Below are 27,729 nucleotides of genomic sequence, written 5' to 3'. Positions count from 1 at the left end.
TCCAGGTCTGCTTGCTTTGAGGGAACTGAGGAGGTGTCGCAGTCGTGCTCTTGCAGGCTCTGCTAAACTTCCCTCTAGAGTGACAATTTCTGCTTCTGATGGCCCTTTGGTGTGGTCTGGAAAAGCAAACCCGTACAGCAGCGCAGAGAGCAGGTAGAGCCACCTGTGAGGAGGTCTTAGCTGGGTCCCTGTCCTAGCTTGGATGAGCGAGTGACCCCTTGCTCCCTGGCAGGGATCACTGGACAGGTGGGACCTGGGCCCACCAGAGTGATGAGCAAACCTCCTGAGGGCTGCTGTGGTTGTGAAGGGGGTGCCAAACCTTTGGGGACAGCTCTGGCTGCTGCAGGTGACCAACAACACTGCCTTGTTGGGTGAATAAAACCAGATGTAGCTTTGGGATCAGCTCTGATGTGACCAAGAGAGTTGGGGATCTTGAGATGTCCCTTTCCACCTACCAACTTCTGTGATATGTGAAGGAATAGAGGCCTGCCATTGAAAATATGAGCTGAGTCTGAAGATATTTTGAAGTGCTGAGCCCAGAGATGAATGCTCTTTGTATCTTATAGCTATCACCACCTCATTTCCCCTTAGGCAAATGATCCCCTCTGCCCAGCTTCTTTTGTCTTTCACACCGGTTTTATCTCAATAGATGATACAAGACTGGAATAATCAAAACCATCACACAGGCAGAGCTGTGAACCCTCCTTCAGACCTGGAAAAAGTGAGCCCTCCAGCACTGCTGGTCTGGGAGGAAAACCCTTCTTGCTTCAGGAAAGTCCATAATCACCTTGTTGCGCTAGCTTTAAAAAACCAGTGAAGACCAATTATTCCTCCTCTCTCCCTGGGATCAGGGGTTCTTGAGTCCCTCTGCTTAGGGGACACATTGCTCTGCCAGGTCCCAAATGCCATATGGGAAGCTGAAAGCACTCTCCTTCCCAGATCCTTGGGAAGCCCGTGTACTTTTCCCTCCCACCCCTCTCCCTTATTTCAGACACAGAGTCAAAGACAGCCATGCTCCTGGCTGCTCCAGTCTGCTGTCGCAGGGAAGGAGTCTGTGTTTGCCTGTGTGGGCTCAGGCTCAGGACAGATTGCAGATGTCTCATCAGCGGGTGAATTTGGGGTTTCCTTCTGTGCTGAGCTGACCCCAGCTGGACCCCAGAAGTCCACCAAAGCTGCTCTAATGCTCCCCTCCTCAACACGATGGGGGATAGAAGATACAGTAAAGGCTCATGCCCAGAAAGGTTCATGGGTCAAGATAAGGACAGGGAGAGATCATTCACCAATTGCTGTCACAGGCAAACCAGGGCTCACTTAGGGAAAATTTAATTTAATTTATTAATAACCAGATCAGAATGAGAAAATTAGAAAATAAAACCAAATCTTAAAACACCTTCCTCTCACCCCTCCTTTCTTCCTGGGCTCAGTTTCACTCCCAGTTTTCTCCATCTCCTCCCCTCCAGCAGTGCAGGGATTTGCAGCCAGTTCATCACAACAATTCCTCACAGAAACCACCCCATGGAGCCCCTCCATGACTAAAACCTTGCCATGCAAACCCAGTACTATTTCCTGGTGAGCTTTCATGGTTTTAGCAAAGCCTGGGCAGCCACAGGGGTAAGGAAAGACATAAGGTCTCTCAGTGTTCAAGGATCTCAGCCACACAACATGGGCCCAGCGTGGTGCCACCAAGCACAGCTTTGCTCTTGAGGGAGGCACAACAGAAGAAGATGCTTTCCTGTCTCAGAGGAGCACGCAACTCCTGTGTGTGCTCTGGGTGACATCTGACTGATGCCGCTTGTCACCAGGGGGCTGGAGGAGCTGCACATTCTGCAGACCTCTGGTGTTTCTTGAAATGACATTTACTGCTCCGCTTCTCGACCCTGTATCTTAAACTCTGCCTCTCAAAGCATCCAGGTCAGCCTCTCCAGTGTCCTGTCTGGGTACAAGGGGCTTTATTCTCAGTTCAGTCCCTTCAGCCATGCAGTGGGGTCATGTCAGCAGGGTGTTTGCTGCATGTCCTGCAGTGAAGGATCTTGTCCCTAAGTACAAAACATTACCAGGGCTCCCTGCATCCAAGACAGAAGATCCTGCAACCAGTAAAGGATGTAAGATGAAGCAAAAGTAGCCAGTTTCCAGAGCCCTGTGATTACCTGTGTCTGCCAATACCTCGCTGGCAGCTCAGGCAGAGTCATGGCTTAGACTTTCCCTGGTCTTACAACAATTCGTGCATCATTTTAGGGTGCATTTACTAGGCTGCACAATTTGTAATGCAAACTTTCAAAGCCCCTTGCCTGAAGCATCCTTGGGCTGCACAAAAAGGTCTTTGCTGGACAGCATTTCCCAGCATAAGCCCAGCACAACCCCAGGTAGGCTTGTCCATCAGCGTGCCAAAAAACTTATACCTGGTTGCTGTTTTCTTTTGGGAAGTTTCTTAGTACTTATAAATATTTTCCTGTGTCAGATCCAGTTTTGAAAAGAGCTGAAGTTGTTGAATATGGCTCCAACAAACCTCCTGAGCTTCCAGGACAGCAGCATGGTAAATATGGACCCAGATTTGAGCTGGGAATTTGATGTTTCTTCACAAGGTAAATTTCACAGAAGATTCAGTGGGGATGTTTGGAAAAGCCAGCCTTGTAATTCAAATGAGTCAGAAGGTTTTGCTCATAACTAAAGAAAATACTGACTGCTTCAGGGTCTGTGAATGCCTTCCCATAGCTGTGGAAATAAGCATTCTGCTATGGCATTGCTAATGGTGTGCCATGCTGACTCTAGTTCCTCATTGGCAGAGGATCCTCTTCTGCCTCAGTATCTCTATGCTTTAAAGGGCTTGCAGATCAAATCCTGACTCCAGATCAAATCTCAAATCTGTGGCAGGATCCCTCTAGGTGCTCCCAGTATCCCCCAGGGCTGTTTATGCTTTTCCTTCCAAGCCCACAGATGGGATTCCAGACTGCAGACAGGAAGGAGGACGGGGTGTCATGGGGTTGGGACGGAGAGGTGACACCTGTGGTGTCCCAGCTGCTGCACAGCACAACCCTTAGTGCTGCACATGTTCTTATCCCTGAGGACCCCGGGGTGAGCTCCAGCAGGACCAAGTCCTCCTGCCTCAGCTTGAGGCACAAAGGCTGAGCCCAATCCTTTTTTCCCAAGCCTGTGCTGAAGCAGAGCAGCAGCCTGGGAGAGCAGGCAGCACACCCAAACGTGGCTCAGACCTCCCAGCGTGGAGGGCTCACTTCAAGCTGCTTTTCTTGCTCCTGCGGGACAGATTTGTCCCAGGAGAGGCGCGGCTGGAGCCCTCGTAGCGCAGCTTTCCCACCTGCCAAGGCCCCTGGTGGCACCCAGCCCCACGTGTCCCTGAGGGCACGAGTGGAGCAGGCTCCATCCCAGGGTCCCTGTACCCAAAATGCCGGCACAGGGCGGGCTGGAGCTGGGGATGGCTCTGCTCACCCAGCAGCGGTGAAGCTGGAGAGCTGAGGTGTCCCTGTGTGGTCACTCACGGTCAGACTGGTCGTGGCTGCTGTCCCCAGGATGGTTTGAACACACACAGTGTCTCTATGGCTTCAGGAGGCACAGTCCTTTGCCTATAGACAGTCCAAGGCAAGCCCAAGGGACCTCCACTAGAAAGGCACATATGGATTTTGGACCCTTTCCCAGAAGTGTTCCTTCCCTTATTGGATCCCCTGGGCAGAGCATTGGATTGGACTGTCCCACCCTTAGGAGGTAGGCCCAGGTTTTCTCACTGTCTGCAGCTTCAGTTCTACATGGCAGCAATAGCATTTTAAAAGTTTTCTGTCCTTTCCACCCTCAGCACAGTTTATCATCCACTCAGCTGTGCCCAGTCTGTAGGAACATGCCATGGAAGTAATTTTAGTTATTCCCTATTCTAGTTACACACTCACATTTTTTCCTCCTCCGCCTTTTAAACCAAAATTTTACATTGGTCTGTCCTAGAACCCCATGAAGGAGCATATGACCAGAAATTGTGCCAGTGGCAGTGAGTATGTAGCCAGGGGCTGTCATTCCCTGTGGCACTGAGACAGGAAGGCAAGCTTGGAAGAGCATCTCTTGGATCTAAGTCCTCATGAAAACAGCTGCAAGGTGGAACCCCACCCTCAAGAACCTGGGAAGGTTTCCAGATCATCTTCTGGCCCTTGAATGAGTGTGCCACTTCACTTTGAGGACTTCTGGGTTTTTTTTTTATATTGACCCCAAACATTTGTTTTTCACAGACCAGGAAATGCTGTTGCTCTTGGCTTGGTTTAATTTTTTTCTCCTTTTGAATAACTACTCTTGTGCCAGTATGACTGTAGCCTCCTTTTCCATTATTAAGGGTTCTGAACTTTACCTTGGCTCATGGCTGGACCATTTTGCCTGTAATTCCTCCTCTGCACAAGCTGATCTGGTTTTACAGTTCAGACAGGGGACACACAGAGCCATTGGGGTTAGCAGTCCTTCAGAGTGACTTTTATTTTGACTTAATAAGCAGCACACAGAAGAAAATTATAGCAATTGAAAAGAAAAAAAAAAGCAAAGAAAACATAGAAACCCCTGTATCTCCTTCAGGGCTGGAACAAATGAGCCCTCTGAGCACCTGTAGCTAGGGAAAAAACAGGCAGTCCCTGCCAAACTCAGAGGAAAGTCCCCACACCCACATGCCACCACCACCTCACTTCATCTCAGTCCAGGAGCTTTTTCCTTCCTTTTCCCTGTGTGCCTCAGCTCAGCAGTCATGCTCATCCATGGTTTCCCTCCAGTGGAGTTTTCTTGCAGAGCAAGACAAGCTGGCTTTTACTTCTGAGTCGTGAAAAGGGCACACACCAACTCTCTGGGAGCCCTTCCAGTCAGGGCTGTGAGTAAGGGAAAAGCCTGGAGAAATCTGAGTAGATACTGTTTTATTCTTATGGTGGTGATTGCCTGGCTCAATTTCCTTAATCCTGCAGAGTCCCGTATCCTGGGGCTGAGCAAGGGGATGCCATCAAACATTTTTCATGTCAACAGTCTGCAGGTGGTGAAGAGGCCACGACAAGAGAAACATGCACCTCTTTTCCAGACAGATTTTGGGGTTTAATTTAGAGCCTCTGGTCATCTGTGTGTTCCTCTGCTGGAGTGGAGAGCCTGCCTGTAGCTCACATCTTCTGCTCATGGGAAAAAATGTCAAAGGTGGGTTGTGCAAGAGTCAGGGACATCCTCAGCTGCCACTCAGACCAGGTCAGCATATCTGAAAGCCCGAGAGGAACTGATTCTCCACAAATAACCCCATCTGTGTTTGAACTCATATGTACTCCTGGCCTCCACATCATCCTCTAACAAGAATTATACAGTCTTTGTGACACATAAAATGAATTTCCTTTTGCTTGCAGTAAAGTTGCTGCCTGAGTTCACCACTGTTTTCTTCAGATTAGGTAGAAGAAATCAAACACCTCAAGTTCATTCGTTTCAAAGCAAGTTCCCCAGGCTCTCAAGTGAGATTTTTTTTTGTACCAATCTTCTAAATCCTTTTCCATTTTTCCACATCCTTTTTTGAAATATGGACACATTCCAGTAACTTGTGCTGTAAACAGAGGTAACACAATCTGTTCACTCTTTGAGATCCCATTTTATACAGCATGTTATCATCCATCTCCCTCCCTGGAGTCTTGTCTTCCCAGGATACTGTATTCTCTTCTGGAAGTGTGATCCACATACTTTGCTCCTCCACACAGAACCTTATGTTTGAATTCTAAGTGTGACTTTACCAGGGGTCTTAGGAGGCAGTGGCTTCCCCTGAACCTTGCCAAATAGATGCGCCCTGCCAGCAGAGACAGTCACACCTGCAGGGCTCTGAAGCCTCCTCACCGTGTCTTGGCAGTATAAGACATCCACGGGCATTTGGATGTTGAACAAATCCTGTGGCAGCCTAGCACTGGAAGCTCAAATAGTCTGAATTTCCAGGGCACTTTCATCTCCTCAGCAAAGGGTCTGAAGTATTTGCACAGGCCACAAAAGCATTAGCTGTTTTATCTTCTACTCTCTCACATGCTGTGCAGCTAAAGAGAGTCCTTGGGTCTTTTGTGGCTTTCAGAGAAAAACCTGGCAGAGAAACCTGTCACAGGGGAGAGAATGCTGCTCAGAGTGTTCTTCTTCTGGAGAATGGGATCTGGTATCTGTAAACAGAAACTTCTTAGAACCAGGAAAAATTATAAATGGCACAAAAAAAAAATCAAGCTTAAACCCATGTTTACTCCCTGTCACCTCAATTGCACCCCAGTGACCAACTTTCTAATATTTAGTGTGCTTTCCATTTTGGGAACCCAGATCTCTCATAGTGACACAGGAGACCCCACCCCTCCCTGGGAATTTTCAACCCAGTCTGGCCTGAGAATCACCTGCTGGGAGCAGAGGGGTGGAGTGGGGACCCAGAGGTGCCTTCCCACCTGAATCTCCCTGTGATGCTGTGGCTAACAAACAGGAGGGTTTGTTTGGGATTGTGGGCCTTTTTCTTAGTGGGGCAGTAGGAGGTATCCTACAGAAGTACACAGGGTGCTACCTGCCATGAGGTGCCAAGTGGAGAGGAAATTGAAAAAACAGCTCAGCTGCCAGCACCCTCTGAATTGCAGTCTGGCACACCATCCTGTTAACCCAGCACAAATGGGTAGTGCTGCAGAGAGGGGCAATCCCATCCTCCCTTTCATCTCTCCTGCTGCCTCTCTTTTGTCAACACTGATGAGCAGCAGAGAATTGATCCAGCTGAAAACTAAACTATAAAGGAATAAATCCATTTTGATTTACAATGAGCCCTTTGAGTTTAAAAATGCACCATCTCCTTCCCTAGCAATTTTTTGTTCAGAGCCAAGTGGCTGGGGATCACCAAATCAGAGACTTTGTTCTCTTCAGGACTATTCTGGAGCACTGCTGTGCTCTTCCTTGCTGTGCCATCACCCACAGCAACCTTCCCTGTGGCTGTACTCTTCTGCAAATGATTTCTCATAGCATCACATGCTCCTTTAGTTACCCTACACTTTCCATATCTAGCTTTCCCACTAAGAAAGAAACAGCATATTCACTATTTATGAAAGCATTGCCTGCAGCTTCCAGAGATGCAGTGCACCATGGGCTCCTCCTCTCCTGCCACCATGCACCATGAAAACACAGCACATGGATCACATCTACTTTTCACAGCTCCTCAGGACACATGCAGCTAAGCCCAGAGCCAGAACCCTCCGTGCCCTGAGCAGCAGCATCTGAGACATGACCAAGGTGCCTCTTCTGTGTTGGAGAGACCCAGGGTGCTGCCCAGAGCAGGGCACAGAAAGAATCTGAGCCCCAGGAGCAGAAGGCACATCCTTTTGTGGTGATTTTTCTCTGAGGCAATTCTATACTCTCAATTGAGAGAAACAGCAGCAATGGGGATATGAGCCTGAAATTTGTGGATCAAACTTTCTCTCTTGGCTTCAGGAGAAATTTATTGTTCCCCCAGATCTGCTGCTGGGTCTTAAGACCAGCAGACATAACCCACATCTGTTCTGGAGGTCCCACAGGCCAAAAAAATCTCCAGGAAAAGCAGTTGTACAGTCTCCCTGCAAAACTGTGAAGAGACTGAAAACCAAAGAAGCCACACCTAAGAAGGGACTATTTTTGCAGTCTGTTGGGGAAATGTGGGTGCCCTGGTTTCACTGCATGTCCAGCATCAGCCTCAGAGCCTGTCCTGACACCGCCTTGCCACCACGTGTTGAGCTCCTGGGTACCTCTTTGCCCTTGAGAGAGCCCACTGCAGCCCTGGGATGTTTGGGAGGCTATTGCATGTTTTTCCATTTCAGTAAAAGCATGAATGCTGCAATGACAGATGAGTCAAAACGTAACCCAGCCTGCTGCATGGATTTTTGTAGTTAATCCACCTCACCCTGTGTGTTGCAAAACACAGGGGCTGTGGCACCAAAGACATCACTTAACTAGATACTGGCCAAGGTCCTGATGAGCCATCACCATCTCCACAGGTAATTTTGGACAACTGAAGGGGATCCTGCAGCATCCCATCTTTCCTGCAGGAAGGGTCTTTTGGAAGAGAATAGTTTCACACTTCTGCACAGCGAATGCTGGCCAGATACAAGTTGGCAGCTGCCAAACATGCCCATGAGTGCTGCAGATTCTCTTCAGTAATTAAATCACCAGTTTTTTGTTTTTGTGTTTTTTTTAGCAGAAATGCAGCCCACGGCTTCAGCCAGCACCTCCCAGTGCTGTTCCTGACTTTCTAATTCAGGTTTCTCTGGGATATTCAGCTGTCTGCTGAGGATTGTCATACAAAGGGTGCTTGCCTATAGCGCTGTAGAAAGAGCCTGCAGATTTGTCCAAAAACCCTATACAGCTACACATTCCTACAGGTGTTCCTGTGGGATTCTGGGAAGCAGGCCACTGCTAGACTCTCTTCAGCAGCATATCAGAGACCTGGGGTGACTCAGGCACTGCCCATCCAGCAAACCCTCTAAAAACCTGGAAAAAAACCCTTTCCAGAAAATCCTCCCAGTCAGGCATCCAGTCACTCTTCCTACTCCAAGAACTTTTGCAGGGGCACATTTTGGTTTCACCCAGGCCTCCTGAGTGATGTGAACTTTCTCCTTTCCAATCCTCTTCTCCTCACTCCTTTTTGGGACCCTCACCTCAGGTGAATGGGTCCCTCTGACATGTGGTATATCCCGCCCCTAGGGGGATAATTTGCTGCTTCCAAGCATCACAGAGGGACAGAAAGAAGACAGGAGCAGCCGCTTCCTCCCTCAAAAAAGGAAGTTTGTGCCCACCCTCAACTTAATTTCATACACAGAATGCATCTCGGGTTGGTGCCTTGGCAGAAACCACCGTGGCTCTCTGTGGATAGAGCAGCTTGCATCCCTCTACTCCAGGGGTGCTATTTCGGTGCCCCTCTACCCCAGGGGTGCTGTTTTGAGATGTTTCCCCACTCTGCACTTCACACAAAGCCTGAAAAGACGTGGGCACTGCCTCTTTCTGTTTCAGTGCTCGGCTGCCTGGCCCCGCTGCAGCAGGGTGGTGGCTTGGGGACCACTGCATCTGTCCCCAGTGCCCAGAGAGGGGCAGCTCCACTCCTTCCCCTCTGCAGCTGACCTCAGACGTCTTTTAGCTCCCTAAGCTTCCCAGGCAGTGCCAGAAGTGTTGCAGTTAATCCCAGCCTGATCCCTGGAACCCTGCTGCCTGTGCAGGCGCCTGTTGAGTACCAACCTGCCCAGCAGCTCTTGCTCACCCCACGTCCCTGCCAGACTTTCCCTTCTGTTTCCCCAGGTGTGGCTGCTTTCTGTTTACAGTCCCTTGCCATGGAGTTATTAGTTATCTCGTATTAGTAAGTAACTTGTTTTTGCTTGCTGTGTTTGCTTTTGCACTGGGCAAACAGCAGTCAGGACGTTTTACACGAGCTCCTTCTGCGGGGTGCTCTATCTCAGGAACACCCAGACCAGCTGATAACCCAGGCTACGAGCCACAGTGTGGCTCCTTAGATCAGCTATAGCCTGCAAATAAATTCTGCAGCACCTCACAAAGTCAGCATAAAAGCAGAAGATTGTGACTAGCTTCAGACTTGGTGTTGCAAGGACAAAAACAAGAAGGTGGAATGTCTCAGAGGAAAACATGGTATCACACAAATCTGGAAACACAACCAAAAATTCTTTCAGTGACACTAACTCGATGATACTGCAGAACAGACTTTTCTACTCCTATTTTTCTTGGTCAGGGTGGTTTGCATCTGTAAGACATGCCAAGACAGACAAGAAAAGCCATGTATTAAGGTCATGCACAAGGTGTCTGCTTGTTGGAATTCAGGGCGTCCTCTGGCTGAACTGGGTTGCCAGGACCCCTGCCAGGGGGCTCAGAGACCCTGGCACAGAGTCCAAGATGCCTGTGACTTTGATTATGATCCATGGAGCAAATTACCAACCTTATATGAGGATCTGCAAGCCATGAAAGTCTAAGTAGAATAATAATTAGTTTGTCACGGGGTGAAAAATAGATTTTTGGGGTTTTTAGAATGGGGGTTCAGGGGGTAAGATGGAGGAATCTGGGTGTGTCCAGCCTTTCTCCTTCTTCTTCTTGGCCTCCGTCTTCTGCTGTGATGTTGGCACTTTTGGATTGGTTTAGAGTAGAAGCTCACTGTCTAAGATAGGTGATAGGTATTGGAAAGTAATTGTAAATATTGTACACGTAGTTTTTAGTATAAAAAGATAACACCACCTCTGAGGTGGGTAAAGTGCCTCTGACTGTCTTGCTGAGCGGACCTTGGCAGGTCAGGAGAAAGAATTTTATAGATAAGATACAATAAACAACCTTGAGAATGAGAACTGAAGAGCCCTGACTCCTTCTTCGAGTGCCAGGCTGGGAAAAGAGACTTTCTAACACATCTCGGGGTCACTCTGACCAGCTAAAGCTCCGAGATCTGCTCTGGGTGCGCCTGGCTGGAGCTCCTAACGCCCGGCACTGCTCCTAAAGGAGCATTTGGTGAGCTGGGCTCCTGTCCCCCTGCCCCTGGCGCTCCCGTGTAGCCTGCCTGTCATTTCCCATGGCTCTGCAGTGTCCCACAGGAGCCTGGCAGCCTCTCCGCCCAGGGGACCCCCACGGGCACTTCTGGGAAGAGGTTCCCATGCTGATGTTCCTCCGGTCACTGTCATCTCTGCGCCGGGGTCCTGTTCTGGGAGATGACGAAAATGCCACTCGAGGAGTCAGCATTTAAAGCGGGTCGTTAGGCAGAAACGTCACCGTGTCTCTGCTAAAGATAGCCTGGTGCTGAGTAAAAAAGTGCCTCCAAAACCTTCATTTCACAACGTGCTCACTCAGCACAATGAGCCCCAGATGTCCCCCGGAGCCAGGCAATGCCCGGCATTTTCCAGGGCTGTCCGTCAGTCCCTTGGGACCGCCTCTCGGGATGGAAGCGCGTCCTCTCCTTTGCTGGTCCTTACAAGGGACAAGCTTTTCCCGGGGTACAGATTCCACTAAGGATGGTCTGGGGGGCCAGAGGGGGACAGTGCCAGGGTGCCAAGGCTACGGGTGCAGAGAGAGCTGAAATGAAGGGGAGAGCAGTGAGCTCGGTGTGTCCCCTGAAAAAAGCCAGGAGAAGGGGAGCAGAGGCTGCTGGACTGTGGAGCCCTACGTGTCTCCCCACCACAGTTCCAGCTCCCTCCTCTCTCTCTGTGTCTCTCTCTCGTCTGCACCCACACACTCACACCATTCTTGCGCTGCTGATTCAAGGGAAAGAGAACTTGATGTTTTCTGCCTGAACTGGTCACCACAAACTGTTTTTCTTGAACAGGAGGAAAAAACACCTCCTGACAACTGTCACAACTTCTCCCCCATCTTCACTTGTCTCCTCTTGTCTCATGCAATCCCCTGGGCAGTGTCACACAAGAGGGCACGAAGGACAACTGCAGAGCAGCCCCTCAGGGGCATGGAGGCACACAAGGCTGCACCTGAACACCAGTCCCACTACTCAGGAGGCTGAGGAGCCACGTGGGATGAAAGATCTGAGAGCTGTCCCAACAACAGAGCTCTGCTGAGGAGGAGCATAGGACTGACTCTCTTTTATCCTCCACCTCCACCACGCAGCTGAGGAAAACCAGAGAGCACATAAGAATTCCTTCTACAGTCAAGAAGCAGCCACTATGAGTCACCTCCCTTCCCTCAGCCTCAGAAAAAGCCCAAGCCCTTGGTGGATGAGCCACCGAGGGGCTTGGCTGTCTGACACTCATCACGAAGGGCTGATAATCTGAAAGAGTCAGAGCCAGTGGGTAGCTGGAAACTGTGAACCACAACAGTGGGGGTTCTCTGAGACAAAAAGGGGGCCCAGGATGAGGCACGTGGATGGAAATGTATTGCCCTGTGCAAAGGTCAGCAGCTGCATGGGGGCCAGGATGAGCCCCCTCAGCACATGAGCTCGAGTGTGTTTCCCCCAAAGCTGCTGGAGCAGGAGGCTTCCTTCCTCACACTCCTCAGAGTGCCACAGCACACAGCTCATCTTTTCAGTGCTTATTTTTTCTTCCTGGATGCTCCCCTCTGTCTCCGTGGACCACTTCAGGTGTGTCCATACCATCCCTGGACTCCAGATTGATGAGTCACATGTGTCCTGGTTGGAGCTTAGCATGGAGCATTAGCCTTTCCTCATGCTGCCTGTGAACTGACCAATGAGAAAAAGCCAAGAAGTCAGCACATTGGAAAGATTAAAGAAGGGGGAAAAAATTTATAATAATAAGAAAACCAACAAAAGAAAGAACAGCAGAAAAAAAGACCAACATGTTCTCAAAAGCCCTGAAAGAATTAGAGAGAATCTGTAAGAGACGGGAAGATCAAACCAAAAAAGGCAAGAGATGAAAGAAAAACATGAAGGGTACTTGCTGGGAAGTGTCTTCTACACTTTTTCCACTGGCTATATAGAAGCGAAACGTGTAAGAAAAACAACAGCGACCCAAAGAATTTCCACTAAAAGATGCTTAGAGCAGTGCCTCTGGTCCCTCCCTCTCTGCCCTCACGTGCCTCGGGCTCCTGCTGGTTTCTTGGTCGTGACGCATCCTCTTAGTGATATGAGGAAACTCGCTGCCCACCTGCACTATAAAGGCATTGAGGGAAATGCTTTGATCAGAGGCAGAGAGAGGGAGAGAGCAGGACAGCAAGCACATCCCACTGACCCCTCTGTGCTCACCCACCCTTTCTGACAACCTTCTTTGTCTATGCCTCATTTTTGCTGATCTCTTCGAGCTCTGGACCTCCTTAAGCACAGAGCTGAGTGAGAAGCAGCCCCTCTCCTGGATGCCACCATGAGGCTGGTGTCCCTGCTGCTGTTCCTCATCTTCACTCTGCTGCTTTTCACTGGTAAGAGGGGTTGAACATATTGGGGAGGGCAGAGTAGCTCACTAATCTGAGTCTGGGTGTTACTTGATCCCTGGAAAGGCTGGAAGGGAGAATTTCTGCCCTTCCAACTCCAGAGAAGGTGGCCAGATATCATGCTGTATCCTAACCCAGCCTGGCAAAGATGGCATCATCCCCCCCAGAGTGGGATAATACTGAATCCTGCTCTCTGCTCAACTCTCCATCTTGTTACAGATGGCCACATCCTACCAGGATTATCGGAGGGGAGAAGCAGGGAGCAGAAAGTGTGGGTCAGAGAGGGGAGTTCAGCTGTGCTGCCCTGCCACTTGAGCCCCAGAAAGACAAGGGAGAGCTCAAAGCAGCTGCCTGACAAGATATCTGTGCTGTGGAAGAGGCATGGGGGAAGGTATGCCAGGGCCACAAGAGACACAAGTCCTTCTGGGGGAATGGGGGGGTTGGAGGCCCTTTGAGCCCCTTTTCTCCTTCCCCATGTTCCCTCCTTCCCCTTATTCCTTCCTTCCCCATATTCCCTCCTTCCTGCCCCCTTCCCATGATCTCATGTTTGCCTCTGGCATGAGCTGCTCCCTTGTCCTGCTGGCAGTGTGCACCAGGAGCCCCACGTGGTGCTGGAGGTTGGCTACTCGGGCCTGCAGAAGACAGCGCAGCTCATGAAGCCCCGGGTGTCGCTCCAGGACCCCGCCTTGCGCAATGGCAACTTCTCCCTGCGCATCGTCCCCGTCCGGAGCGAGGACGTGGGGCTCTACGAGGCACAGGTGAAATACAGGACAGAGGTGCACAGCTGCCATGTGGAGCTGGGGGTGATCACAGGTAGGAGAGGATGGAAAACCTGGGGAATGGTGATTTTGGGGCCAGGGAGGTTGTAAAGGTGGGATGGGGTGGGGATGCTGTGTTTGGCAGGGAAGGTAGAGGCAGAGAGCAGAGGCAGCATCCTCTGGAAAGTGCAGTTTGCTGCTGTCTGCCCTCAGCTCTGAAGGAGAGCTGCCTGAGGGATAAAGTGGGGCAGTGCAGACACAAAGAGCTGCTTTGGTGGCTCCCTATGACCTTAGCTCACCCCCAACCCAAACCCTTTTTTTGCAGTGACCCTCAGTCCACCCAGTCCTGTGATAGGAAGTGAGCAGCTCTTGATGAGCTGCAACTCCAGCCACCGGGCCAGCCTTGTGGAGACGTGCTGGTTCCACAAGGAGCACCTGGGCCCCACCTCCAGGACCTTCTGCTACATGTCTGGGACTCTCTCCATCATCCATCCAGCCATGAGCCACGCGGGCTCCTGGCGCTGCCAGCTTCGGTACTCTGATAAGGAGGTCATTTCTGCCACCTTCAACCTGCAAATTCTGGGTGAGCTCAGCCTCTGTGTTGATACCCCAACATCTCCAAGCTGGTCTCTTTGATGTGACTGACTAACCTCCATGGCCCAAGCTTCCCAGCTCCCACCTTTCCTCACTTCCCAGGTCAGTCACGTCCCTGCAGAGCTCTTTCCAGGCACCACCCCACATTGCCTTCTTTCCCTGGCTCAGGTTTTGATGGCCCAAGCAGCCCTGTGGTCTATGCAGCAGCTGGCTCTGCAGTCGATCTACCGTGCAGTCTGAGCTACCTTCCCAGAGCCTTTGGCATGAGGGTGGTGGCAGCCCACTGGAGCCATCTTGCAGGAGGACATTTGGAAGAGAGGGGCACCTCCCAGAACCTGAGCAGCAGAAGCTTCCCCCTGCATCTCCCCGCGGTGGGGCCGGGCGATGCAGGGCAGTACCGCTGCGCTGTCTCGGTGGGACACAGGACAATCAGCAGGGACGTGACCTTGGCCGTGGTTACAGGTGAGAGCAGAGACTGGGGGCCCTCACTGCAGACAAACATCCCCACGTGTCTGTGCAATGAACATGGGTAGCTCCTGGTCATGGGTTCCCACTCTGGGGCAGGAAACAAGATCTCTGTTCAGGGCATTGCACTGCATTGGACACTGCTGGAATCAGGGGCTTTCCTGGGTGACTTGATTATTCCTCTTGAGAATGAGAAAGACAAAAAAAATAATTTAGAGGAAGTAATAAAGATGCAATAGAAGAAGAATGGACGAGCAAAAGATGTGGACATGCCTGTAGGCTTTCCTGAGGTTGGTTTTTTCCCTTTGCCACAGTGACTCCGAGCATCCAAGGACCAGTTTCTGAGGGGAATCGTTTGCTGCTCATCTGCAGCCTCGCACACTCCCAGGGACATGAGCGTTTCCAGTGGACTCACCTTGACTCAGCCCCCACCAAGAGCAAGCTGGCTGTGGCTACTCCCCATAGCTTGGACAGCCACAGCTCCCGGATGGGACCTACCTTGGAAATACCCCGAGTGTCACAAAAGGACATGGGCACCTGGGAATGCAGCGTGTATGGCCCAGAAGGCAGACTGGGAGCAGTGGAGTATGACCTGCAGATCACAGGTACTGTACCCCATGGCTCTGCAAACAACCTCTTCTTCTCCTCACCCTGCTTAGCTCTCTGGTGCCCTTTTCTCTCCCAACCTCATCCTGTCCTTCTTCCCTTGGACCACTTGGATCCCATCTTCTTAGCTTTCAGCAGTTCCTCATGCTGCTCCTTCCAGTTCCTGACCTACCTCTTTCCTATTTTGCCTGTTGCTGTTCAGTCGCACCCATTCCTTGGTGCAAAATCAACCATCCCTTCCTTCCTAACTGTGGTTCCTCCTCACAGGTGCCCAGGTCTCCAGCGCTCCCTCCATCTTTAGTGGGCAGATTACCTTTGGGCTCACACTCACCCTCTTCTTCCTGCTTGCCGCTTGTGTTGTGGCTCTGGCCCTACAAAAAAGGGTAAGTGTCCATCACCCCACTCCTGTTATTTCTCCACCCTTATTTGACCTTCCCCAGATTACTCCAGAGACAGCAGTGAAAGGTGCTGGGGACACAGTGGCCAGAGGAGATGTGGGGCTGGATCAGCCTGCTGACGGTGTCATGGACACACAGGGAAAGCTGTGGCATTGGCAAATTGTACCTGGGCATTGGCAGGTCTGGCTAACCACAGCATTCCTCAGGGGCAGCTCAGACACCTCAGAGCAGGAAGAAAACCTCCTAAGGCACAATCACAGCTTTGAAAAGCTCATGTTTATTCCCCGAGAGATCAAGCCATGCTGTAGTAGAGGGAGGAGGGCTAGTTGCCAGGCTTTTGTAGATGTCCTGTCTCTCATTCCTTAGCTGGATGCTGTCATGTAGCCACCTCCTGTTCTGTACCAATGCCTGCTGGTGCCCAGACACAGATATTGATGCAGAGCTGCTGTTTCTGGCTCAGCCCTCATACCTCAGCTCTCAGCTTCCTGCAACTTAATGCCCTTCATTTGCTTAGCTTCTTCCAGTATCTTGTTCTCTGAAAACTCTGCCTTGTACCTTGCCTCTATGATCCCCCAAGACCAGACCAGGACTAATCCCTCCCCAGCACGTCACTGGAAAAAACTGCACAAACAAGTCAGACTGTTTCTCTGGAGTTTTCATATTATTGCTCTGCAAATTAATAATGTGGCAAAATCATCCTTTAGGGTTTCCTTTTGCAGACAAGGGAGCAGCTGTGATGCAGCTGCCTCCTACTTAGCCTCATGGAAAGGGCCCATGATGACAATTCTGGTGGGGAAGGGGCTGGGCGATCAGGGTGAGATAAGTTTGGAAGAGCTTACCCTGGTGAAAGAGCTGGGAGCCTTGAAAATGCCTCGAGCTGAAGACGAGGGATGTGACAAAATTGATGAAAAGTCTTAGCAAGTCCCAGTGGCTGGAGAGTGAAGGCAGGCAGCATCACAAAAGAAGCAAGGTGGAAATTTTAAAGAAACCACTGTGGGTAGTGCAAGAGCAGCTCGTGACATGTTCTTCGTCATCCGTCCTTAATCAGCACTGATGGTAAAGGATAATATGAGGCAGAAATTTACACTTTCTGTGAGACTCTCTAAAGTGTGCAAGGCCAGGGCAAGGTGATCAGAACCAGCCTTTCTGGCCCAAAACCTTGGACTGGAACCCCTTGACAGTGCACCTGCAAACCCTCAGCTAGCAGGAAATGGGTGTCCAGCTGTTTGCCTAAACAGCTCCCATCCCACCAGGATATTCAGGATATTCATCATCCCAAAACATTTGCATATGCCCTCATTGCCTTGCTGTGCTGAGCAAGCCAGGCTCCTGTGTGGCAGCTCCTCTATCCATGGGTATTCCTCAACCAGCTCTGGATGGCCCTGCTTTAGCAGGACTGGATCATCTCCAAAGGTCCTTCTGACCCCAGCCACCCTCTGGTTCTGTGATTCACCATGCTCACCCTCCCTCAGAGTGCAGATGAGGTGGTGCCTGGAGCAGAGATATCAGCTCTTCTCTGGTTCTCTCTCTCTCTCTGCTGGCATCCTCTGAGACTGCATTTGCTGTTCCTATGCTGGTTGGAAACTGGATGCTCCCTGCGGTGTACCGTGCACACCCGATGGGCTGCTGCCCACACATTAGGAATTCCCATTCCAATCTCCTGATCCTATCAATGTCTGATTGGTACTGTTGCATTTCATTGATCCTGTCACAGGTTAGTGCTGCCTTCTGCTAAAATATCTGTGTCTTGCATGATATTCTCATCCTCTTTCTTCCAAATGACGCTCCTCAACTTTATCAGCTGCCTAACTCATTAGCACTTTCACACTCTCTGTGCCAATAATGACTGGTCTTTGAAGACTTGTGCTTTTCATTTCCCTTCAGCCTGGCAGAAACCTGTCAGCAAACCCCAGTCCCTTCCTCTTTGCTGAGATCACACCTACCATGCCATTCTCTAGCTAATCTCATCCTTCTTGCTGTACTGTCTGTGTGTAACCCTATACTGCTATCAGGAGCCCTGAGATCGACCTCTTTTTCACTTGTGATAGTGGTTCTGTCTCTAATTTGTTCTTATCTCATTTTGCACAAGCCTTCACGCCTTTATTACCTCTCCAAAAAGGTGTTGTACAATCTGACATACATCAAAACTGACAGGGGCCTGACCATTGCCCAGAGCAGTGATTGCTCTCCCTTAGCCAGGTCCTGTCTTTGTTATTACCTATGCCCATCACATCACAGAGGATTGTGCTGAGCCAGCCTTCCCCAGAAGGAATTGCATGTCTCAGAGAGTGTCTCCTTCCCTGGCTCTGGCAGGGAATGGGAGCCTTGTGGTTGCAAGCAGTAGGATTGTCTTCCACGGCAGGGAGAAGCCCAGACCTGTGCCGTTCAGCCTCTCCCCCGTGTCTGATGTAGCCTCTTGCTTCCCTTTCAGGCACAGGCTCCTGCCTTCCCAGCACTGGAGGGGATGTTTGCAGCCAGTGTGCCATGGAAGCCCATGGAGGAAAAGCAGAAAGGGAAGATCCAGCAAACAGAGTGCTGATGGAAGCAGGGCATCGGAGCGGTCTGCATGGCAGGGTGAAACTCTCTGCGCCACAGAGAGAGAGAGAGATGGGCACCGTGCAGACCCCTCTCTGCAGGAGGGGCTAGGCATGGCATGAGCAGGGCTGGGGACCTTGGGAGGGGCTGCAAGCTGCAGCCAGGGCGAGGCAGACCCACCCCTGCAGTCAGTGGCCAGCAGCAGAGATGCTTTGGAGCTGCCGGGAGTATTTGAGCCAGTAGCTACTGCCTGCTTCAGTGCCACATGTCTGTCCCACTCTTTGCCCCTCCTTCATCGCCTCCCTCTCAGGCTTTCTCTGGTGGAACACTTGGATGCAGTACATGGCTGGAATCCATCTCCCCTGCAGTCTGACAATGTTTTTCCCCCTCTCTTCTCCTCTCCCTCTCCCTGCACTGCCCTGCTCACTGCCCTGTTGCACATTTTGAGCATTTTAACTTATTAGAAACTAATTTTAGAACTTAAAATAAATTCATGTGATGAAAAAGCCCACTGACCCCTGTGTGTGCTTGTGGGGGATTGTGCCTATTTGACAGAGCTGGGTGTACCTCTGCCTGTGTGAAGCCATTTCTAAGGCTTTTGCTGCCTTCTCTTTCTCTTTCAGTTCTGTTTTACTGAAGTTGCCTGTTCATTTCTGACATTTTCACAGTGAGGAAGGGGAAATTAAATGCCACTAGAGAAGGAAGAATCACAGGTTCAGTCTTTCCTTTTTGCTGCATTTCACAGCCTTCTTTTCTTTTTTTTTTCCCATCTGACTGTCCTTGTTCATTCATTCATTCATTTATTCCTTTAGTCCTCACATTTCCCTGAAAGATCCCCAAGTGGCATTATGGCTCTTTTAAGGATGTACTTAGCAATGTAAGCATGAGTCTGCCAGGCCCCACCTCTCAAGACCTTGGATGTGTTTAGGTTTCATGCAGTCACAGAATGCTCTTCAGGTCCCCTCTGAGCAGCCATGGAGGACTGTGGTACTGAATGCAGCCCCAGAAGAAACGCTTGGTAACGAGAGTCACACGTGGGATTTCTCCCATATGGGCCCCACACTGAGGCTGCTCCCTCAGCCTCCTCGGATGAGAAGGCTTAGGGCTGTACCTACTATTCCGGCTCATGCGCCGAAAATTAGGTATAGGGTTCCAATGTCTTTGTGGTTGGTTGAGAATAGTCATCGGGTAATGAATGTCATAGGTAAGATGGCTGAGTGTATAAGCGTTAGGCTGTAGTCCTTTTTACAGAGGTTCGATTCCTCTTCTTATCGGCCCTGTGGTGAAGTTCATAGTGAGTTGCAAGCTCATTGATGCGCATTAAGTGTGTGCCGGGGTCTTAGGCAGAAGCCTGTTGGTTAGGGCATATAGCTGTTAACTATAGAGTTGTGGGATCGAAGCCCATCTGTCTAGTGGGTCGTAAGGTCCTAGCTTAATTAAAGCACCTGAGTTGCATTTAGGGGATGCAGGGTAATAGCCTGCGGACTTTAGCAGAAACTAAGAGAGTTTAACTCTTGTTTAAGGCTTTGAAGGCCTTCGGTTTAGGTAATCCTAAGTTTCTTAAATGAGGCTGGGGATTATGGGAGAGAGGGGGAGGAGTATGATGGACATGGTGGTTAAGATGATGGATGGAAGATTCTCTTGACTTGAGAGAAGGTCACCACAGCCAGAACAGCTTTTCATTATTTCAGCAGGCACATGAACAGACCTTCTTACTGTGTGGCTCCCACCTTCCCTCCCCAAAAGGTTCAGGTACTCAGGTAGTGAATGCACTCAGGTATCCTTAGACTGCAGCAACACCCAAAAGTCACAACTAGCCCACTCCAGGGAGCATGTCTGGACTCCTCAGCTCTTTAGCTACTCAGCTCTCCACCTATTTTACTGAAAATGACGCCTCTTTCACCACTGAATGCTAGAGAAGTGCAGCAGAGCTGTGAGGTAGATTTGTCTGCTCCAACTATCCCATGCAATTTCAGGCAGACCCTGGAGCAGAAGGCAAGACAGTCCAGCGTGGTACCAGCATCTCCTAGGCAAATGATAATGCTGCCATTTTTTTTCGGGTGGGAGTGATCTGTCTAGCTCAATCACCTCTCTCTGCCAGATGCTTTGGAGGTAGAGAAAAGGCTGGTTAACCCCTGTGGGGCTGAGGGGCAATCCAATATCCACCAGGATCACATAATATTCTCTCAGTGCCTGACAGTGGTTTGCTCTCTCTTCTCACACACAATGGTCTGCTCTCTCCTCCTGTGGGTAACACTTTCAGCACTGCCTGTGACCAGCCTGGATGTTCTCATTGCTCAGATGTGTGCCTGGTCTCTCTTTAAACCTCCCTGGTTCCTTGTACTCTCTGACTTCCTCTGGCAATCCATCCTTGGATCTGCTTATTCACTGTGTGAAAATGGTTCCTCTCCCAGTTTTGAACTAAAAGCTTTCCACTTTCACCATTTTCTTTTCTCCCATCACAAAGGCTGGGAAAAGAGGGACTCCCAAATCTATCATACCTTGGATGGCCATTATTTTAACATGTTTTATCACATCCTCTTTTTTGTTATTTCCCCATCCCCTCCTGACTCTCTGCCTTTCAGGTACAAATCTCAGATTTTGGGACATTCTCTCTGACATTTGGACAGGCCCATCTCTGTGCACTGTCAGCTCTGCTTGGGCCCTTTGCTCTGGAACAGGAGGCAGCAGCCCAGCAGGGGAGCAGTGCTGGCTTACACAGAGACACAGAGCCTTTCTCTGCATCACTTCCATCCAGCCCTTCCGTGTTTTGTCTGCCTCTCTGAAAGAAGTTCAACAACATTGAGCTTGTAGCCAGCTGTTCACTGTGCCTGTCATGATAGGCAGATGCCTGACATGGTGCAGTTACAGTGAGCAAAAGCCTGGAAGTGTTTATGCAGTTTAGATTTTCCTTCCTAGAAACTATTCCTATATGTAGGAAAATATTTCCAAATCAAGACGGCACAAGGCAAGTCGGTGGAGTTGAGGTGGAAGGACCAAGAGTCTGCACAATAAAGCAAACAAATCTGGAAACCTGTTTCAAGTGGAGTCAATAAATAGAAACAGGAAATAAAGCAAATTACATATGAAGGAAAGAGACCTGATGCTTTTCCATAAGGATACAGCAACAGGTGCACAACTCAAATAAATATTTTCAACATACCAGAATGTGGTGGTTTGACCCTGGCTGGGTCCATCACTCCTTTCTCTAACTGAATGGGAGACAGAAAGTATAACAAGAGGCTCATTGATCCAGATAAGGATAGGGAGAGATCTCTCACTGATTATCACCACATCAAAACAGACTCACCATGGGAAAATTATCTGAATTTATTACCAATCAAATAAAATCCAAGCAGGATATTGAGAAAATAAACACAAATCTTAAAATATCTCCATCCCACCACTCCATTCTTCCAAGGCTTAGCTTCACTCACAGTTTCCTCTACCTTCTTCCCCACAGCAGCACAGGGGGACAGAGAACAGGGGTTGCTGTCAGTTCATCAGCTGTTATCTCTGCCACTCCTTCCTCCTCAGTGGAAGGACTCCTCACTCTGCCCTGCTCCACTGTGGGGTTCCTCCCACTGGGGAGAGCCCTCCATTAACTTCTCAAATTTGAGTCCATCCCATTAGGCTGCAGTTCTTATACAAACTGCTCCAGCATGGGTTCCCTCTGGGGTCACCAGTCACACTGCAAGCCTACTCCAGCCTGGGCTTCTCTCTCCAAGAGGCCACAGGTCCTGCCAGGACTCTGCTCTGATGTTGGCTTCCCATGGGGTCACATCCTCCACATCCACCTGCTTCAGTTAGGTTTTTCCAGGTGCATGGTTCTCCTGACCTCCATGGGCTGCAGGAGAGTGTCCTGCCTCACCATGGTCTGCACCACGGGGCTGCAGGGGAATCTGTGCTCTGGCACCTGGAGCACCTCCTGCCCTTCCTCCTGCACTGACCTTGGTGTCTGCAGGGGAATCTGTGCTCTGGCACCTGGAGCACCTCCTGCACCAACCTTGGTGTCTGCAGGGCTGTTCCTACCACATATCCTCACTCCTCTCTCTGGCTGCAGTTGTTCGTGTTCTTTTCATCCCACTTAACCATGTTGTCCCAGAGGCACTACCACCATCACTGGTGGCTCAGCCTTGGCCATCAGTGTCTTGGAGCCAGCTGGCTTTGGCTGTGTCAGACATGGGGGAAGCTTCTGGCAGCTTCTCACAGAAGCCAACTCTGTAGCTCCCCAGCTATCTAGACCTTGCCATGAAAACTCATTGCACAGTGGATGAAAACTTTAAAAAAACCAAGGAAATCCAGTGGATTCCCTTTTAGCAGAGAGGAGGGCTTAAGGAATGCAAAGAAAATGTTATGCATGCAAATTCTTTTGCGTAGGACTCCTACAAAAGGAATAGGAAGACAACCTTTAATCCCAAACTAATCTTTTTTCAATAAGAAAGATCAGCATCATTACAAAAAATCATAACTAGGTCCAGATGTTCTGCAACCCAGACTTCTGAGGGATTTACAGTGAGAGGCTAAATTCTAGCAAATAGCATAATCTGACAAAAGAGCAACAAGAAAAATAGATCTATTGGGGTCTTTGTGCATTCTGCACAGCCTTTTCAAAACAATACAATGTTAAAACCAGATATCAAATTATGTAGGCTACTAAAGCATACGGAGTTTTATATTTGCTTGGCAAATTTATGGGAACAATATCAGCACCAATCTTGCAAAAAAATCTACGACTTAGTACTCTGCTTCTGTTTTTTCAACACTTTGATGAATAAACTCAAAATATGTAGGGTTTCACTTTTGCCTTCTAAAGGCAAAACCGCCAAACCAAGTTTCTTACGGGAATGCTGTTGTTGTGGGCAGTGCATCTTGTGCCTCCCACTAAGTTCCAAAGCATCTGGGACAGTCTTTTCATAGTTGTGGATTCCATCATGCCCAAGAGTTTCTCTCCTAGGTTTCCATCCCTCTGGCCTGCCAGTTCAATGCCTCTCCCTCCAAGAGCTGTCATATGGCGTGCCCTGAAAAGGGTGTCAGTGCCACCTGAACAGAGGGGTCTCAGAGGGTCTCCTGGCAGGAGGACATAGGACACTCCTGGAGCCCAGAAACACAGGAAGTCACACACAAGGGCAGATTTTGTAAGGATTTGATAATTCTCATTCGTACTGGGATTCCTCTTCTTTTACAAGCACTGTGTGTCTTCTTTCTTGTCACCAGGTCAGCATTGCCCCTTTTCTATGTAAAATGACACAGGTTTTGGACCAAGGAGGACACACCAGCAAACTCCCTTACAAGCTTTGGGGGCTGTCAGGAGCTCAGTTAGGACCCTGTGCTCAGGCACTCCCCAGCCCTTCGAAATCTCAAATTAGCTATTAGGAAGAAATCCTGCGCTGTAAGGGTGGTGAGGCACTGGCACAGGCTTCCCAGAGAAGCTGTGGATGCCCCATCCCTGGCAGTGTTCGAGGCCGGGTTGGATCCTGGTCTATTGGAAGGTGTTGCTGCCCACGGCAGGATGTCGGAGCGGATGATATTTCAGGTTCCTTCCAACACAAACCCCTCTGTGATTCCTCGGGCTCGCAGGGCGGGCAGAGCTCGGCGGGGACCCCGCGGCTGCGGCGGCGGCGGCTCCGCGGTCCCTCCCAGCTCCTTGTCCCGAGCCAATGCCGCCATCTAGCGCACTGTGCGCGGGATTCTGCGCTGCTGAAACACCGCCAGCTGCGCACCGCAGCAACCCCTGCCACCAGCTTCTGCCCCTCGCTTTTGCCAAGGCCAGAGTAGTGAGATAGTAAAGCAATATTGCATCCTATATAGGTTCCTAAAAACTCCTCCAGCCGCCTGCCTCCTGCCGGTTGCGTTTCTCACATGTCCTTAACATGGGCTTGCTTTTGGTTAGGCTTGCTTTACCCCCTGTCACTTTTGGTGACATGCTTCTGCAGGTTCCATTCTTGATTCCTCTGTCAGTGCCTGCCAAGCAGCCCCTGATTTCCCAGCACACCCGGCTTGTCTTGCTCCATCAGGCTCCACCCCTCCTGACTAAATACAGGGGACCCCTTGCTCATGAAGGATCTCTCTGGAGGGTTCCTGGTTTTCCACTGTGATCAGCAAATGAACCTTTATGATATCTGCTTAGAGAGCCTTTTCTTCCCAGTTCAGGCTTCCAAGCTCCTGCAGAGAGGGTCTCTCCCCAGTTTGCCCCATTTCTGAGGAACACAGCTGTGCTGGGGCTGGGCCCCCTCAGCAGCCAGCTTGTTGTTTCTAGCTCCCACATCAGGCACCAGAAATGCCCCGGAGAGGCTCACCAGGTGTCAGCTATTCTGTTGCAGAGAGAACGCTCCTGGCCTTTGAAGCTGCTGATAGTCAGGTGCCTGAAGACCTGTTTTTTATGCTGCATCAAACACTTGTCCTTCCTTCTCTCCAATGCCGCTTGGCAATCACTAAATTTCCAGCACATCTGGGTATCTTTCATCTTTCAGTCTACAGAGGCACACTGAGAGCCCCCATGATGTGCAGGGAACTTGGTTTTAAGGAGATGATCTCTGGAGGCATCTTGGCTTTCCAGTGACGCCAGTTAAAAGGTCTTTCTCACCATCTGGCTTCTGAGGCCCTTTTCTCCCTTTATCTCTCACTTCCTCAGAGAAACTCAGTGGCTCTGCAGGCTGTGACCATCACCCAGCACAGCCTGGAAGCTGCTTCTCTCCACTGAGAGGATCTGTTTCTCTCCAACAAGAGCTTGCAAAAATATTGCTGGTGATGGGATTAGAGCAAAGAGAGACAGCGCAGAGTGTCTCTGCAGGGGATAAAGCAGGGAAACATGACAGCCACTGATTGGTGGGGGCAGAGCCGTGTGCAGTGCTCAGGCTGTTCTCGCTGTGCTGGGGGGTCACTGTGTGATGCTGGATGAGCCCCCTTTCCCCAGGGGTGCAGTACAGCAACTGCCCCAGAGAGGTGAGAACCAGACTTGCCAAGAACCTAAAACCAGTTAAATATTTATGAGGAATATTACATTCAGAAGAGAGACTGACTGGCTAATATTATTCATCCCTTCTGGATTCTGATGTTTAATTAATGCTTGCAAAGTGCTTTGAGATGCTTGGATGAAAGAGATACAAACACGTCACTGCACGCTGTGACCCTTGGTCCCAGAGGCACCTGTTCCCTGCACAACTGCAGCAGCTCCAAGAGATGGATCCCCACCCTAGGGTGACAGTGGATCCAGAACAGGCATTCTCACAGCGTGACAAGCCTGAGGCTTTGTCACCTCAGACCACAGCCCTGCTTCTCCTTGCAACTCTGCAGCAAGTTCAAGTGCATTTTGCAAGCTTTACCCCTTCAGGGAATGCTATTTCTGGTAGATATTTGCAGTGACATAAACCAACTGTTTAAAAACAAGCCAGTGTTTCTGCATTACAGCCTGCTGGGGAGACAAAACGCGAGCCAGAATCTGTACAAACTGAAGCATCAGCTCAATGCCTCAGATCCCCAAGCACTGAGATGCCAAAGCCTTACAATCCCAACCTGAGTTTTCTTAATGCTGCTTTTTTTCCCAGGACATCCCCTCTCTGGCAGCTGGGGACCAAAAGGACATTTCTATTTGACACATGTGAGAGAGTTTTGAAGATGCTGATGGGCTATGTCAGGTTCTTGCCAGAGAGCTCAGAGTGTCTCAGAAAAGGGCATTCCCAAGTTCTGGACACTAGCAGAGTGCCCATCGCATCGCATCGCATCGCATCGCATCGCATCGCATCCCATCCCATGCCATGCCATGCCATCGCATCCCATCCCATCCCATCCCATCCCATCCCATCCCAGTTTGTATCCCACACTGGGAAGTTCCTGTCTCATGCAGGTGGCTTCCTCTCTGAAGCAGGACATCATCTTTGTCCAAAGTCCCAATCAGTGGAGAAGCCCTTGTGCTGGAGGCCTGATCACGGCTGTTCCTGTCACAGCTGGCAGCACATTGTGAGCCTCGCTGCTGTGGCTGTCTGTCCCTGCTGCCCCCAAAGCCTGGCTGCACCTCACAGCCCCATCCTCACACAAAGGGGCAAGTCACTGCCAAAAGGAGGAGAGTGGGCGGCGCAGAGATAAAATCTCAGCCATGTCTGGGGCTCAGTGGGTTTCCGCCACCTTGGCTGAGGCTGGGATTCAGAGAGAGAGACCAAATGTGGGTGGGAAACCACAAAAGCCCCCTCCTCCACCCTACAGAGAAGGGAAACAGCTGAGATTCAGTAGTGGTGCAGGTTGGCACAGGTTACTGAAGAGTAACTTTACACTGGCTTTACAGGGCGAGGCTTTGGTACCGGAGGGGCTGCATCAGCGGCTTTTGTGAGATGTGAGGAGCTGGCCCCATGTCAGTCAGAGCCACCTCCAGAGAGCCCCAGAGCAGACCAAGGCTGAGCTCATCAGTGATGCTGGTGGCACCTTTGTGACAGTGGGTTTAACGAAGTGTAAAAAGCTGTGCGCAGCAGCTGTGGGAGACAGGAAGGACAATACGTGGGAGAAACAGCCATGCAGACACCAAGATCAGGGGAGAAGGAGGGGCAAGAGGTGCTCCAGGTGCCAGAGCCGAGATTCCCTGGCAGCCCCTAGAGAGTCTGCACTGGAATAGGCTTTCTGGCAGGAGCTGTGGCCTATGGAGGACCTACACTGGGTTCCTGGATGAGATTATCTAGCACCCTGCCCAATCACACCTTGAAAGCCTCCAGCAATGGCAACTCTGTCACATCCCTGGGGAGGTTGTTCTGGTGACTGATTGTTTTCACTGTAAAAAAGGTCTTTCTAATGTCAAGGTCAATATGAAGAACTGCAGTCCATAGGAGGAATCCACATCAGAGCATTTCTTGAAGGACCCCATGGTGCAGCAGAGGAACAGCATAAGCAGGAGGAAGCAGCAGAGATTAAGTGCTATGAACTGAATATGACACCCATGACCTGTCCCCTGTGACACTTTGGGGGAGGAAGGGGGGTTGAAGAGTCAGGTGTGAAGTTCAGCCTGAGGAGAAAAGAGAGGTGGGAGAAACTTGTTAAAGTTGTTGGGTTTCTCTAAAATTTATCACGATGTTATCTGTTTGTTTTTAATTGCCATAAATTAAATTAACCTTTCCCCAGGCTAAGTCAGTTTTGCCCATGACGGTAGCTGGGGGGAGATCTCCTTGTCCTTATCCTGACTTGAGAAGGTTTTTCACATCTTATCCCTGTGCCTTGCTGAAGAGGGGGAATGAGAGAGCAGCTGGGTGGGTGCTGGCCAACAGCCAAGGAAAAGCCACCACTGCTATAAAGAAAATACTCTCTCATCTCACCCTAAATCTGAGACAAACTCCATAGATAGATGGGGCTGGGGTCAGCCCCCAGAGGTGCCTCCTCTTAGTGGTGGTGCAGGAGACAGGCTGGGAAATGGAGCTCAGATGGCTCTTACAGAGTGCGGGAGGCGTGCGCTGGGTGTGGATCTGCTCAGCTAACCTGTTTGTTTGTCAGCTTTCCTCCTCAGCAGAGCAGAACCAGCTCCCAACCATCCATGTGGAGGTTTCAGCCCC

The 27,729-nt window shown here is 50.3% G+C and overlaps 1 protein-coding gene across 1 annotated transcript; it reads left to right on the top strand.

Moving 5' to 3' along the window:
• Positions 1–12,761: 12,761 nt before the first annotated feature.
• Positions 12,762–18,203, top strand: LAG3 (lymphocyte activating 3). Its single transcript, XM_030958895.1, has 8 exons — positions 12,762–12,831; positions 13,063–13,234; positions 13,430–13,656; positions 13,927–14,184; positions 14,364–14,657; positions 14,975–15,265; positions 15,534–15,649; positions 18,096–18,203. The coding sequence occupies exons 1-8, from the start codon at positions 12,777–12,779 to the stop codon at positions 18,201–18,203; spliced, it is 1,521 nt and encodes a 506-aa protein (XP_030814755.1). The 5' UTR covers positions 12,762–12,776.
• Positions 18,204–27,729: the final 9,526 nt, after the last annotated feature.

This window comes from Camarhynchus parvulus, chromosome 1, assembly GCF_901933205.1.
Source record: "Camarhynchus parvulus chromosome 1, STF_HiC, whole genome shotgun sequence".
In the NCBI taxonomy this organism is placed as follows: domain Eukaryota; kingdom Metazoa; phylum Chordata; class Aves; order Passeriformes; family Thraupidae; genus Camarhynchus; species Camarhynchus parvulus.
The sequence above is the reverse complement of the archived record's forward strand: the minus strand, read 5'-3'. Positions and strand labels throughout refer to the sequence as shown.